Genomic DNA, 15,700 nt, shown 5'->3' with positions numbered 1-15,700 from the left:
CCAATTGCAGTCCATTTTTAATGGTATCATCCCTTCGGAGAGGTTGTTAAAACAGAGTTACTTTTTCCCATCTTTGGTAGATGTCCAAATGGAAGACTATAATCTCATGGCATTTTTCAGAAAGAACAGGAGACAACTCCAGTGTCCTTGTCAACATTTTCAGTTTCAGAAATGTATTCTTATACAAAAGGCTATTTGATTTATTGCTGAGCGCTCAATGGCTGTTGTATTTGCCTGCACAACCACTGCACTCTCAATTTTTAGTGACTGCTTATTATAAAGCATTCATAAAGTTGAGTCCAAATGGATCTCTTTGGTCCTATGTACTCCTTTTCTGGAGCCAAGCAACTGGTCAGCGTCTGCCACTTTCTGCACAACTGTGCTTCAGAAACTAAGCTCTCATTACAAAAAAGTTTCTAGCCCTTGTGGTTGCAAAAACCTTCTAAACATGAACCAAATGCAAACCAATGCAGCCCTAAATATTTCCTCCCAGCTGTCAAAACCTCCAGCTTCCCCCAACACCTTCTATAATGAAGTTATGGTATTTTAAATACAATATCCCACAGCACAACGACAAATAAATATGTAGGATCAGCACAAAATTAAGTTCAGCATCACATTAACACAAGGAATACTGATTTAATTATTTTCATATTTAATTAGATTTATAAATGGAGGTCATGACTGATGTTTGAAACTTGAAGATTCTACAATACTGAAGTTTCTGCTGCAAAATTCAGATCAAATTTGCCACAGAATACTTGGGTGGGAGGGGTGTCTTCACTTATGAAACCCAATTATGAAGTAATTTAGTACTAGATTTACCTTTCCTTCTTATTAGTACTGTAACATATTTAATATTCAGATGTGCAGGTAACAATTGAGTCTTCACTATGCTATTTAATAGTGGGAGATAAGAATGTTGAAAACATGAAAGATATATAGGCTAGTTAGAAATGTTCTGCACTTCCATAAAAGTGGCAGACTGTTACATGGTTCCCATATTATTCTTTTCAAGCAGGCCTCTGAATGTGTGTACGTGTATAGGAATTTTAGTTTACTGACGATAATCTTATATTTGGCTGTTGAGGATTTTGGTCAGCATGGGAAGAAGCTGTCATTCTCAATTTCTACTGAAATCTATAGCCTATCTGCCTGGGGTCGTTTTCCAGCTAAACAAATGTATTTCCACTGTTTTGGCTAATTACTTTGAAAGAAAGAAGATTTTACACCTTTATTACCAGCAGCTTCTCCTCAGCCTAGCCAATAGGTTGTTTACGGAAATAACAGACTTGACATCAAAAGATTAATACATGTATACTGCTAAAGAAAGTATGATGTATGCCAATCAACTCAAATAGGGGAGTTGAAACTTCTTTTTTTCAACACTCTTTCTATATTTATGATTGTGTGATGCAACACATTTGACATTTCTACTGTTCTCCCAACCAATCACACAGTGAATGTTTGAATTTATTGGTGACTGCGGCACCTGTCTTAGGTCTTTCTGATTTTGACTAAAAGGTTCATAGATGTTGATCTAAAAGTAAGTTTAACAGAAAACTCTGAACTTTATTTTTGCCAGCAATCACAACCCCTAGAAGTAATGTAAAGAATACTGTATTGACAAATCTATACGTACCATTAGCTACATATGTAATCTTGCATAGGATATTGTCTCTGCTTATTTCCTTGTTCCCTTCTGGTGGGCTCACCAACGTCTGACAGATCATAGCAATGTTTATTTTGGCACGAACACATCGATTGTTCAGCTGCCAAGAAATTAAACATTTAATAAGCATTACCCAAAGTTTATTTCCTCTATCAGCATTTCTAACATCTGAATGTCAAAATATTAATTTACTTTACAGTAATGCTTGGTAGCGGCAATCAAGATTTGTGCTAGGCACTGCACAGACAAGTAATAAAGATGAGTCTCTGCCCCCAAGAGCTTACAATCTCGGTGTCAGACAGGTTGTGATGTTTGGATGAAACAGAAAAATGTGGTAAGGGTGAATGGGGAGGGAACTAATAAAAAAACAGAGTTGAACTGAAAAGCACAGCTCTCCACTTGTCTAACCAATACGAGAAAGTGATTATTTGCAGGCATCATGGCAAAGGTGGATTTTTAAGGAAGCATTTAGAAGAGAATAAGGTGACAGCTTTATGAAGTGTGATGTATTTAAGATTTTGGATTAAAAAATTCTGAATGCACAGTTTGATAATATTCAGAGGAATTACTTACAGGGGCGCTATCATGTTCCACAGAGAAGTTACAGACAATCCAAGTTTCAGGATCATTTTCACTGAACGCTGGTATCTTTCTAATAGCAGACAGATACAGCACATCCCGCTGAGAAGCTGGCCACACTCTCTGCAGGGAGAGAGAGTAGCTGATTGTTAAAAAAAAGTTAAAATATTTACTGCCCAGATGTCAGCCTAAAGTCATCAATTACAAATCTGGCAAATGATATGGCCATAGCCATATTATTGTAGAGAAATTCAAGTTTGACAAAATCAAGTAGAAAGTTTCTTCAAGCTCAGTAACAGTTGATAATCCATTTCCTTTTTCAAAATATTTGAAATGGGATATAAGCTATTTCAAGCATTCTTATGTTTGGTTCCAGAGCTAAAATTTATTCTGCTCATGTCCATCTCTGTTGGTCTGATTTTAAAAAAATGGATAAAATTTTCTCGCGTTCTATGAAAAGAGATGATGTGCCAGCTCACACAACAGGTTAGTCACCCTTTAACAACAACAACAAATATAGGCAGCTCCTTCAGGGTTTTCCAGTATCAGATCTAGGTTTTGTATGGTTTGGTGTCTGAGTCACCAAACTGAACTCCATGGTATATGTAATATATAGACCTATCCACCATTAGTAGGACTCCATATTTTGAACAGTAAGTAATATTTAAATGGCAAGAACTATTGATTCAGTAATATATTATGTAGGAACGCTAAAGGAGGGTATGACAAACTATGTCACTTTCCAAGAAAAAAAAGTTTTAGAAGCAGAATAGCTACAAGATAAAACGTGGCATTACAGAAGCCACTTTCCTGATATTTTATATAAATACTGGCAATTAATCAACGTCTTTAGAGTGCTTCATAATACTATACAGCCAGACTTGCTACACAATCCAATAAATAGTAGATTATTCTCTCCTGGCAGCTTTCAGGCAAAGTGTATTATTGGTAGAGTTGGATCCAAGAAAAAAATTTGTTCTGGATCTCAGGCATCTTAAAGTTTGTTCAGGATTTTGATTCAGACTCTTCTCTAATAATCAGAAGCTATTAATATTAAATGTTCGGCGCAGACTCTGTGGGTAGCACATAATACGAACAAGCATCCTGACAAATGTTTGCATAGGAACTAATTAAACAAGATTACAAAGTGAATATTGTACTTGTAACACACCAGTTCAGAATGTAACCTTGTCAGTTCTCTCAAACTGTGTGGGGTCAGCTATGGTCAGGACTACCCCAAATAAAAACCCATGGTGTTACAGGAAGTGGTCTTGATGACTCTGATGACTCAGGACTCTTCCCTGGAGTTACTAGTGATCCAATACTGCAACCTGGCATTAGGAGACACACTAATGATGGAGGTGCTGTTATTTCAAAGAGATGTAAAAGAAAGCATGGACCCTAAAGTCTCCATGACATACATGCAAGGCTAAGAGTGATAATTCTGCCATCTTTGTTAAATTCCAAATTGAGGAAAATGCAACTGGGTACAGAATTCTTCACTTCCTGTCCTAAACTTTTGTATAGTGCTGTTAAACAGCTGCAACATTTCACAATAGAGGAGACTATATTTAGTGATTGGTACAGCAGTTTCTATATAAAGTGCTTTGGGATCCTTCTGGATGTCAGGTGCTATATAAATGTAAGATATTGTTACCTTGTGTGTCTGGTAAATGATGATTGCATTATCTGCTAAAGTTTCCACAACATGGAAATTTTCAATGGTTGCTAAAAATAAAAGAACTAGATCAGTGTACAAGCATAAACATACATAAATTAGGTAAAGGTTTTAAACATTCAAACCAACAGTCATGACTTAAAAAAAATGATTTCTTACTTTCCCAGTCATTACGAACATCAACATTCCAGAAGTACTGGCAGACCTCGTGTCCCGTAACCCCTTTGACTGCATGTGTGGCTTTCAAAGGATCTAGGACTATCCCATTTTCTTCCACCTCTCTTCTGTACACCTTTAGGCAAATACAAAATAGCACAAAAGAAATGCACAGTAGAAAAGGCTAAAACTGCTTTGGATTTTTGTTGTGCTTCTTCCTGAGAATCTAATTTGACAGTCCATTTAACAAAGTTACATCAAACAGCAGTAAGAATGACTGAACAATCCTAGGCAAAGTGGATTATTTTTTTTAAACAGAATATTCATGCTATTTGAATGGTTTAATATTTTATAAAAAGGCTATGTTTAGGAAGGAAATATGTCAGTGATTAAAATAGATAATCAAAGAAGCTAAGCATTAATATAATCCAGTACTTAAAGGGGTAAGAGAAAAATTCTGCAAGACTGATTTTTCATGCTAATGTGCTGGATGCAGTACTAAGATTAAAAGAAATAACTAAAGGCTGCCCTAACAGCAGAGGGAAATCCAGTTACCACAGATCTGACTACAACTTGGTGAATTGAAGGGAGTAAGAGAGGGAGAGAAAGGGACAAGAAAACAGTTATTTCAAAATATATTATGAAATGCTTAGGTGACCTGCAGAAAAAGAAAGCCAGAGTCAGCCCTGTCTTATACCACACTCAGTGTTATCTGAGGACCTGACAAGGATGTCCCCACTAACCAGGTTGTCTGGGATATTCACCAGAGAGATGGAAACTAATTTGTTTTTCTTTAATCTTTAAAAGCTGATAGTATAGTATTTGAAATACTTTAGTACCTATGTGCTCCAATATGATCACACTATGCTAGACACTATACAGGAAGCGCCACAAAGTCATCTGGCTGATTCCAGGTTTGCAGAATTTCGTGGAAGTCACTGACACAGGAATATTTCGCTGTATTACTGAGCCAATCCATTATAATTTTTTGTACATGGTATGTTTTTCTAACCTTATTTAATTATTAGAACAAGTATTTCATCTAATAAGAGGCACCTTCAGAGCTAAAGAAATATTGCCATCCAATTTTGGGGTATTTGTGACCTTTTAGAATGGAGCATTCTAGGATATCAGTGAGCATGTACTTTTGAGGACTCCACAGCACTTAAAACAGAAATTTGACCATTCAAATTCTATTATTGATATCCGCTCCACCACAGTATCTGATCACCAACAAAGTACCTAAAGATAAAGTATCCCTTTTGTAACAGGTAGGAGTAAATTTTTGATTAATATTAAGGTTTTGGATCCCCCCCCACCCCCCGGAAAAGACAGGGGCCAATGGGTGAGTAAGGTCAAAAATAAATTTTACATTTATTTAAGTGTGTTCAGGTTACTAGCCATTTTTACCTCTGGCAGAAAGTTGAAAGCCTTGGCTCCATTACCGTGAGAGTTCTATTTCCTATGCTCAAGAGTTCCCCCCTAATGAAGAACACTTTCACTTTGCAAGTGGAATAAAATCCCAATGAAAGGTCATGGATATGTATGGGGAAATGATCTCCAGAAGCCAAGGCCAGTCTCATGGACTTTAAAGATCAAGATAGAGACCTTACACTAGATTCTGTTTTCATTAAGAAGCTAATGAGCCCAATGGTGTTTTGCTCACAGCAACTCATGTTGCTTAGAATGGGTGCTGCATTTTGTACTAGTTTAGAGTTTTTTCAGGGAATCTGGCTTCATTCATAGTAAGAGGTACATTAAGCAAGCCTGGAGGTCATGAATCCATGGATCACCATAGCCAGGTCTGGTGTCTGACATATCTATGATTCTATGACACCAGAGGTAAATATACCCAAATCTCTACTTCTAGAAGAGGGGCTTGTACATGTGAACATTTTGTGCAAGCTGGGGTGTGAACTAGCACTAACCTGCGGTGGACTAACTGTCCATGCGGCTCCTATGTACATGGGTCCTTGGAAGAAGAGGAGGCCAAAGGCACCCCCACATGTTCATCCAGGGGTAAATTGCACTCACAATCTGTTTCCAAATGGTCCTGCTCGAAGAGGGAGCTACTTCCTTGTCTTCCTCCTCCTGACAGCATTTCAGGCATCACTGTACATAATCCAGATGGGCTGGATCCGAGGATCTCTGGACTGCCAGATCCTTTGCAGATGAAACATTACCTCTCCTTCCACATAGAGGCTAACTGAGAAATTCCTGAGGTGGCCCACAATAAGGCACCAGGACTGCCAGTTTCTCCAGCAATGGGGGTTTGGGAACATGCCTGCAGGTGGCAGACCACAGGTGGTACAAATAGAGCCACAGGTCTCCACATCCTTCTTCTATCTTCCTCCTGGTAAAGATATGGGTCTGGATCCAAGACAGAATGCACCGAGGATCAGTGGATCCAGAGGGAAGTATGGAGATCCAGTTCTTTGTGGGGACCTTGTAGGGATCCTAGGAGAAGGAAGCATAATGTGTTCTGGCCTCTTCCTAACAGAAGAAGGCAAGAATGTTCTTGGAACTGGGGAAACAGGTCTCCTTGTGGAAACCTTGTGTTTCATGCTCTGAAGCAATGAACACACTGGACTTGAAAGTAAATTTGGGCTACCATCGTGAGAGCACTCTCCGAAACGGAGGATGAAGCTGGAACCAACCCAGGAACCAAAAACCGATCCAAAGAAGCGGATATCAGATCCAACATCATATGCAAATCCATCTCCCTTGTTACTGAAGTTGGTGGTGGAATGGGTCCCTCTTTTTTAAGGATAAGGCCTTTTCCTGTAGCCATATTGTAAGGGCTGAAGCGTTCGTCTGCAGCCATATTAAGAGAGCAGTAGACATGAGCTAAGAAGCAGAATCACGTTCTCACATTCCATCTAAATTACATTAAAACATTGTAATATCGGGTTGTTAAGAAGGCGATCCTGTCCTAATACTACCTACCATCGCCAGATAAAGAAACAGATCTTAAGATGGTTAAAGAAAACTTAGTTTGATAGTATTCTGTCTGGCAAGAAATCACTTATCAATAGCTGTGGTTGTGAAATCCCCATTTCTTTATTGTTTTGTCTTTATGGTCCCCACTTCTCTATTGTTTATCTGTATGGTCTTTGTCTGGTTCTTTGATTGTTTCCGTCTGTCACGTAATTGATTTTGCTAGGTGTAAATCAATTAAGGTGGTGGGGTATGATTGGTTAAATAATCGTTTTACAATAGGTTAGGATTAGTTAGAAAATTGTTTAGTAATATTTTAGTAAAATGATTGGTTAAGGTATAGCTAAGCAGGACTCAAGTTTCACTATATAAACTGGGATCCAAGGAGACCAGCTGATGGTGGGAGGAGGAGGAAAGACCTGGATGAAGAAGAAAAGGAACTCACTTCTAAGACACAGCCTAAGATCAGAGCTGCTAAGAATCCTTTGCACAACTGTGACGTGCAGCAACCAGAATCCAGACGAGACTGACCTTGCCTGGCCAACAGAGAAAGTCTGCCTGCATGATCAGGATTCGTGAGCATATCACTGTATGCTTAACACGTGTATTTTGCTTGGTAATTGTTAACAAACAGAGGATAAAGATATTACTGTGTAAGGCTCTTTCACTGTAAAAAGGTCCTGCAAACCCACAAAGAGTATGCCCTGAACCCGAGGAATTGGGAAAGGACAGCGGTGCCTAAATCAAGTAGGTTATGCTTTGAGCCCTGGGAAATAGGTAAAGTTGGGTGCCCTAGTGTGTGTGTGTAACAGAGAATGTGTGTGGGTAACACTTTGGAGATGTTATAGCCTTGTCAGAATTGATGGATCCAAAAGTTCTGATGCATGGGAACAGCCACTGCTAACAGCAGCTGTTTTGTCCCTATGCCTCTTTCTTTGATGCCAGGACAGACAGAATTAAAAGGCACTGACGGCCCTGATTCTGACACATGAATCAAGTCCATCTTCCTAGATTTGGAAGTGGAAGTCAGAACAGACTCTGGTGCTGCAGCCGGAGGGGTTCCATCAGGGTTTGGTAACTGTGACGCAAGAGGTACAGGACCGGTGACAGAGGCCAAACTGTCTCTCAACATCTCTTGCGGAATCGAGGCAGTCGGATCTGGCCAGGTGGCCCTTGGTTCAGACATGTGAAGCCTTGGGGGCTTGACTGAGGGAGTTACAGGGACTTGATCCAGCCCTGACAGGGGCTGTGGCCTCTTGGAATCCTTTAGTTACTGGGAGCTACTGGAAGCCCCAGGAGCTGAGGCTGGCCTCTCAGGGTATGTCTACACTGCAATTAAAAACCTGCAGCTGGCCTATGCTAGCTGACTTGGACTCGCAGAGCTCAAGCTAACAGGCTGTTTAATTGCCATGTGTTCAGGACACTCCAACTTGCAGGATTCTAGGGGCCACGCTGCAGTCTGAGCCTGAACATTTATACTGCAATTAAAGCCTGAGTCAGTTAGCATGGGCAAGCCATGGGTGTTTAACTATAGCGTAGACTTACCCTTCGACCTTGGATCGGAGGACTGATTAGATCAGGAGAGTCTAGCATTGTGAGCTTCCTTGAGAAGGAGAAGCTCCAAATGAGTACCTTATCCTTGTGGACTTTGGGAAAAAAGGTCTGATAAACTGAACACCCAGAAAGCAAATGTTCTTGTCCAAAACTTTTGAAGCACCACACGTGGTCATCAGATGCCAGGAAGACAACTGGGCAGGAAACACACTCTTAAATGCCAGCCTCTTCTGTTTCTTCAATTCTACCATAACCGGGAATAACACTAACTATACTAACAAAGCTAACACTAACGAAGAGGAGAAAGGTTCCGGCTCTGAAGACATCAGAAATGTTCACATCCTTCCAAGCACGTGCTTGGAAGGAACTGAGCTCCCTATCTAGACTTGCCCTCAGAACGTCAGTGCTGCTCAGGAGAGGGGTGCGTGACATGGCTCTAGCTGACACTGCTAGAAGAAGGTTCTACTGCAAGACACCACAAAGTGGTATAGTACCTATAAGTATGTATATGCAAAGCCATTTGAAGAAAAATAGTTTGTTAATGCACTTTGAGATAGCCCCATTTCAATGAGGCCTAGATGAAAGAGCAATAACAAAACTGTTAACGCGTGTCAGCATAGTCCAAGCAGTTAGTCCATGGCAGGCTAGTGTGGAGTAGATTCTCACTCCAGCTAGCCCAAGCCAGTCTAATATGGGACCTTCAGGAAGAGAGGGTGATAAAGGAAAGTGACCTCCCTCTGCACAGGAATGAAATGTCTGGCATGAAGTCATAAAGAATACTGTGTGTACTTAAAGATATAAAATGGTTATCCTTGTATATCTCATCGATAGTACCTTACTCAAATAGTCATGTTTTAAATCAATGTGACTACGTGTGGAGTAAGGGTATCAGAATATGGGCCTATATCAGTATTAACATGACAGACAGATTTCAGTGTAACATTTTATATAAATTCAAAAATGTTATAAAATATTGTGCAACGCAATTTTATTTACCTTCATTTCACCTTCTTCTACCACCAACTGCCAATTGGCATCTCCTCCTACATCCTGTAAAGAGTAAGTCATGTGATTCTGCACCATCTCTTCCACCTTTAGAGGAAAAAAAAATGCAACATTTATAAAGGTTCCTGCCACCTTCTTGCCAGCACATTCAGGACACTGTACAGTAATATCTGAAGCCACTATAAAATACTAGCAATAGATCTAGTGCATGAGCTGGACATAGACAATGGAACAAAAAAAACAGTGAAGGTTAAATTAGCAGAGGCCTTGCAACATTCAGAACCAAAAGCAAAACTGATCCCTAATAAAATGAATCTTCGCACAAGCACTTCCCACCCATCCCCATCTCTTTCACGCCCACCTTTAACAGTTGAATAATTGTACTAACTATTCAAGTTTTACTTCTACCTATAGGGAAGGAAGAGAGATTACCTCTATTACAATATTTAAGAAGAAAAGGAGGACTTGTGGCATCTTAGAGACTAACAAATTTATTTGAGCATAAGCTTTTGTGAGCTACAACTCACTTCATCGGATGCATATTTAAGAGGTGCTCTGATCCTACAGAGATATTGGCCATTATAAGTACCTAAATAAACAGAATCACACTGAAGTGCAGGACTTTTTTTTGAAAATTTACATTTAATGAAGAACAGCATTTAAGAACCTGAGCAATAAAAAAACTGATCAAAGCCACTAGTTTTCTACGCTTAGAAAGTTAAATCCATATTGTAAGCATTCAGATGTCTCAAAAGCTTTATAGGCTGTAGTGAAGGAAAACCAAGTACATGTGACATGTTGAACATTTACTATTCTGCATTAGCACAAGCTGCTATGGTCTTTCAATAGCATCCTGGGGTGCTGATTGATTTAAAGGGACACTCTCAATAAGTTTAATTGCCAACGTGTTTGCACTCCTTCATTAAGTCATCTTTTAATTTTATGTTTTTGCATCATTTAAAAATATTTTAAACTTTTAAAATCACTGTGATGTATGTGAATTACTGTAGTCTTTAGAAAAATGTACTTGATATACCTCCATCTATTCTTTAAGCTATACAAACACTACCATATTTGTACTCCTTCTGTCTGTATGAAAAGCATCCTTTAGGTATATGGCTGTGGGGTATGAACAGGGCTGAAAGGGTCCCTTTAAGTTTTCTAAACACATTTATAGTGTCTGCCCTGGAATGTAGGTGCCAAATCCTGTCATATCACATTTCCAGACCTGCTCTTTTTCAATTGAAATTATAATCTGAGATAATTATGGAGGAAAGAAAGAATATTACAAGTTACTTCACAGATACGTTTTATAACATGGTAGAAAAGTTTGCTTCAGTTTTTTGTGTGTAATTTAAAAACAAGTGAATACTCAAAATAGGTGTTACAACACCTGCAGATTAATGTGTAATTTGCAATGTCTGTCAATCCTACAGAGGTAGTGACTAAAGGATGTTTATTTGAAAATATATATCTTGATTAAAAAATAAACAAGGTATTACATTGTATGTCTGGTACTTTAAGCAGTACACAATCATGAATAAAATTAGCAACACTAGGGCATAAATACCTTGTGTATGATGTAGAAAGACATTTCTTTATACACAAACAAATGCCACTTGTCAAATAAAGGCATTTATCAAATGAAGTACATTATAACAAGTTTACATGGAGGCATGAGCAAAGGAATATTTATTAATGTGTTTTTCTAATTTGCTTGAGATGGAAACAAAAAAGGTTGTGTTTATATTTTATTTTAAAATAAAGAAGGCTTTTTTTGTACTATGTACCTTCTGGGCTGTACACTCAAGATCAGGAAAGGAGGTAACTGTACCCTGAATCACACTTTAAATGTTAAGCCTCTCAAACAAATAATGAAACACTGTATGCAATGAGGACTATATTTCATGGAAGTTCAGTGCTGATTTATAGATGTTCCGTGGAAGCAAAACGAGTGATATGGGAAGGATGAGAGACCAGACCACAAAGTTTTCGTTAAAACTAACTGACAAAGAAAAGTTTGTCCTCCTTTCACTTTATAACTCAGCCAGGAAGGCCACCCTTTCCTAGACTTGGGCAACAGGTTTCCTAGACACGATTCCTCCCCATCTCTTCTTTCCAGGACACCATTTACAACCTTCAAGTGGGCAGATTTTCTATGTAAAGGTCCTCTAAAACTTCTGGACACTAAGAGTCAGCTAGGTAATTGATAATTAATGCAAATAATTGAAGAAATTCTTCTAGAGTAATGGAAACCTTACTGGCTTCAAGAAGATAATTAGGCTTGGCCGAATTAGATTTTTTTAAAAATAATTTTGATGGATAACATTAATGATATTTTTAGCATTTTTACTTTTTTTTATTCATTTAACTTTTCACAGCTGTGGGAAATGGGGAGGGCAGTGTCTGACTATTATTTAATGATAGTAGATGTAGAGATTAAAAAACTTAAAGCTTTATAACTCTTAAAACACACTGTACATTTTGACATGTGATATTGACAAAGTAAATATCCTTAAATCAAACTAAAGTTCTCAAGCAGCATTTTTCTTACTTTGCCTATCTGTAAATTTCAATTATCAATGGAAATATTTATCGTTTTGTGTGTGCATGGTGAAATTGACATTTACCGATATTAGCAATAAAAATCTAACCCTTCCAAGTCTAAACAATTTACAAATTCCAAATACTCTATAAAATCCAATCAAAATTTAGAGCATGATGCACAACTAAAATTATCTAAGATCAGCAAAGGTCCCTTGAAACCTAGAAGGGGGCCATAAAACTAACATGCTCAGAAAGCATTCTTCATCTACTTCCTCAATAGCATAAGTTAACTAGCAACGTTGGATTGTGTCTCATCCGTAACTCCAGTGATTTCTGAGGGCAGCATCTTTGGTTAATTCTCTGAGAACTCTGAATATTCCTTTCAGATTTAAACTTAGTCGTAGGTGCAAATACCAGACCACTGTTTGAACTGTATTTCGGTTTTTCTGTTCTTAATTATCAAAGCAGCCTTTCTAGTAATCATCACTTGTGCACACAATGTTTGAACTGGACGCATTATTGCTAGAATCTCAGTACTGTACCTTCCACAGTAAAAGGAATCAACTCAATTCAGTCTTCACTCCCAGAAGTAACACAGCATTCCACAGAATTCAGAAAACATAGGTCTAGTGGTGCCAACTGGCTCAAGGTTCACTGTTCTTTACAAGCTACTTCTGTCTAAGACCTGAGACACACACTACACCTAATACAATACTTCCATGATATTTATTTGTGAAGGGTAGCACGTAGGGTCTGTACTGAAAGCACATAACTTATCAAGATTCATAATTATTGTGAGATTTTTGTACAGATAATATTTAAGAAACAATGTAACAGATTGGCTAAGTAAGTGAGGTGGGCTTTAAACGAAGTTCGATGGGGGCAGGAGACAAAAGTCCACAGGTAAGTCCAGAACATGGAGACCTGGGTGAAGGGTTGAAATTTGGGGGTGGGGGGGGAGGAAGAGGGGCAATTAAAGCTGGGGCAAAGGAGAAACCAGAGGGAATACAGTTGGGAAATCTAATGAACATCTTAGATTTCTGCATACTAATCCAAGGAAGATAGAGAATAGTCCGGAAGAACTAGAAGGAACAGTAAATAATCACAATTACAACATAATTGGCATCACAGGGACTTGGTGGGATGATTCACATGACTGGAATATTGGTACAGAAGGGTACAGCTTTTTCAGGAAGGACAGGAAGAGGGAAAAGGGGAGGAGGTGTTGCCTTATATATCGACGCTTGCACTGAGGTAGAGATAGAAGTGGGAGGCAGACCTATTGAAAGTCTCCAGGTAAGGATAAAAGGGGTAAAAAACAACGATGATGTCACTGTAGGGGTCTATTATAGACCACCTAATAAGGAAGAAGGGGTGGATGAAACTTTTATTAACTAACTAACAAAATCATCCAAAGTACAGGACTTGGTGGTGATGGGGGACTTCAACTACCCAGACATCCATTGGGAAAATGATATAGCACAAGGTAGATTATCCAACCAGTTCTTGGAGGTAACTTTTTATTGTAGCAAGTGGAGAAAGCAACTAGGAGAGAGGCTGTTCTAGATTTGATTCTGACAAATAGGAAAGAAATGCATGCAAATTTGAAGGTGGAAGGCAGTTTGACAGAAAGTAATCATGAAAAGATACAGTTCATGATTCTAAGGAATGGTAGGAGGGAGAACAGCAGACTGAAGAAAATGGACTTCAGCAAACTCAGAATTGATAAGTAAGATTGTGTGGGAAACAAGTTTAAAGAAAAAAGTTCAGGAGAGTTGGCATTTTTTTTAAAGAGACATTAAGGGCACAAGAGCAAACTATTCCAGTGCATAGGAAAGAGATGAAGCATGGAATTGGATCACCCTGGCTTAAAAAACAATTACTAACCTTTTGTAACTTGTTCTTCGAGATGTGTTGCTCATGTCCATTCCAAAGCAGATGTGTGCTCGCCCCAAGCACCACCACCAGAAAGTTTTTTCCTCAGTGGTATCTGTTGGGTCAGCTCCAATGCCCCGGTATGACACGCTCATAGCGCCAGTATAAAGGGTCCTGCCGCCCCGTTGATCCCTCAGTTCCTTCTTGCTGGCTAACTCCAACAGAGGGACAGGCAGGGGGTGTTGATGGTTTGGAATGGACATGTGCAACACATCTCAAAGAACAACAGTTATGAAAGGTTAGTAATAATTTTTTCTTCGAGTGCTTGCTTAGTCCATTCCGAAGTAGGTGACTCCCAAGCAGTTGTGCAGGTGGAGGGTTCGGCGTTCTTAGGCATGCTGACTGTAATACCACAGTGTCTGAAACCTGCATCATCTCTTGTCTGCTGGGTGACGGTATAGCAAGACACGAAAGTGTGAACAGACGACTACATTGCCGCTAAACAGAAGTCCTGGATAGGAACTTGAGCTACAAATGCTGCCAAAGATGTTTGAGCCCTGGTAGACTGTACCGTCAGGGCAGGAGAGAGGACTTTTGCCAGGTCGTAGCATGTGCGGATACATGAAGTGATCCACGATGAAATTCTCTGGGCCGAGACTGGAAGGCTTTTCATTCTGTCTGCAATGGCTACAAAAAGCTGAGCATATTTTTGAATTGATCTAGTCCTTTCTATGCAGAAGGCTAGTGCACACCTCACATCCAGAGAGTGGAGTGTGGTTTCAGACAGAAGACCGGTAGGAAGATATCCTGGTTACTATGGAATTGGAAGGAAGGCTGGATGTGGCTGCAATTGAACCTTGTCCCTGAAGAAGACCACATAAGGTGGTTCCAAAGTAAGGGCTTGGACCTCCAAGACTCTTCTGGCAGAAGTAATGGCCCCCAGGAAGGCCATCTTCCAAGACAAGTAGAGCAGAGAGTGCATTGCCAGCTGTTCAAATGGAGGCCTTGATAGCCTTGCCAACACCAAGTTGAGGTCCCAGGGAGGAAGTGGCTGCTGTACCTTTGGGTATAATCTCTCCAGGCCCTTAAGAAATAGACTATAGATGAAGTTTGAGAAAACAGAACGGCTGTTCATCCATGGGTGAAAGGTCGAGATTGCAGCTAGATGGACCCTAATAGATGACATGGTTAGGCCTTGTTGTTTCAAGTGGTATAAGTAATCTAAAATGAATGGAAGTGTTGACTGTGTAGGTGAAACTCACTTCTGCATAGAGCAGATAGAGAATCTTTTCCATTTTGCCAGATAAGTGTCTCTAGCGGACATTTTTCTGTTCCCTAAAAGCACCTTGCGACCAGTCCCAGAGCACGTTAGCTCTGCGGGGTTCAGCCATGGAGCTTCCAGGCCATGAGATGAAGGGACTCAAGGTTTGGATGATGTAGACAGCTGTAGTCTTGAGAGATCATGTCTGAAAACTGAGCCAGATGGATTGGCATTTCTACCGAGAGTTCTAAAAGGATGGTGAACCAGTGCAGATATGGCCAGGCCACGGCTATCAGGATGAGACCTTGTCTGTCCCTTAGGAAGGCCTTGTGTATGAGAGAGATGGGAGGGAATGCATAAAAGAGATGATGCACCCAAGGGAGGAGAAAGGCATCAGAGCAATCCCGGGCTGTGACCCAAGAAGGAGCAAAACTGA

General features: G+C 39.6%; 1 protein-coding gene across 7 annotated transcripts in view; it reads right to left on the bottom strand.

Annotated features, from left to right (window-relative positions):
• CERT1 (ceramide transporter 1) overlaps positions 1 to 15,700 on the bottom strand; it is a 166,251-nt gene that overhangs the window by 4,684 nt on the left and 145,867 nt on the right. For all 7 annotated transcript variants that reach the window (XM_077817042.1, XM_077817045.1, XM_077817040.1 and 4 more), the window contains 5 exons: positions 9,573 to 9,668; positions 4,089 to 4,221; positions 3,909 to 3,979; positions 2,246 to 2,374; positions 1,643 to 1,772 (listed from right to left, as the gene is read on the bottom strand). In XM_077817042.1, the coding sequence (XP_077673168.1) occupies positions 1,643 to 1,772; positions 2,246 to 2,374; positions 3,909 to 3,979; positions 4,089 to 4,221; positions 9,573 to 9,668 (559 nt within the window). The remainder of the gene's footprint in view (positions 1 to 1,642; positions 1,773 to 2,245; positions 2,375 to 3,908; positions 3,980 to 4,088; positions 4,222 to 9,572; positions 9,669 to 15,700) is intronic.

Source organism: Eretmochelys imbricata, chromosome 5 (assembly GCF_965152235.1).
Source record: "Eretmochelys imbricata isolate rEreImb1 chromosome 5, rEreImb1.hap1, whole genome shotgun sequence".
Classification (NCBI taxonomy): domain Eukaryota; kingdom Metazoa; phylum Chordata; order Testudines; family Cheloniidae; genus Eretmochelys; species Eretmochelys imbricata.
The sequence above is the reverse complement of the archived record's forward strand: the minus strand, read 5'-3'. Positions and strand labels throughout refer to the sequence as shown.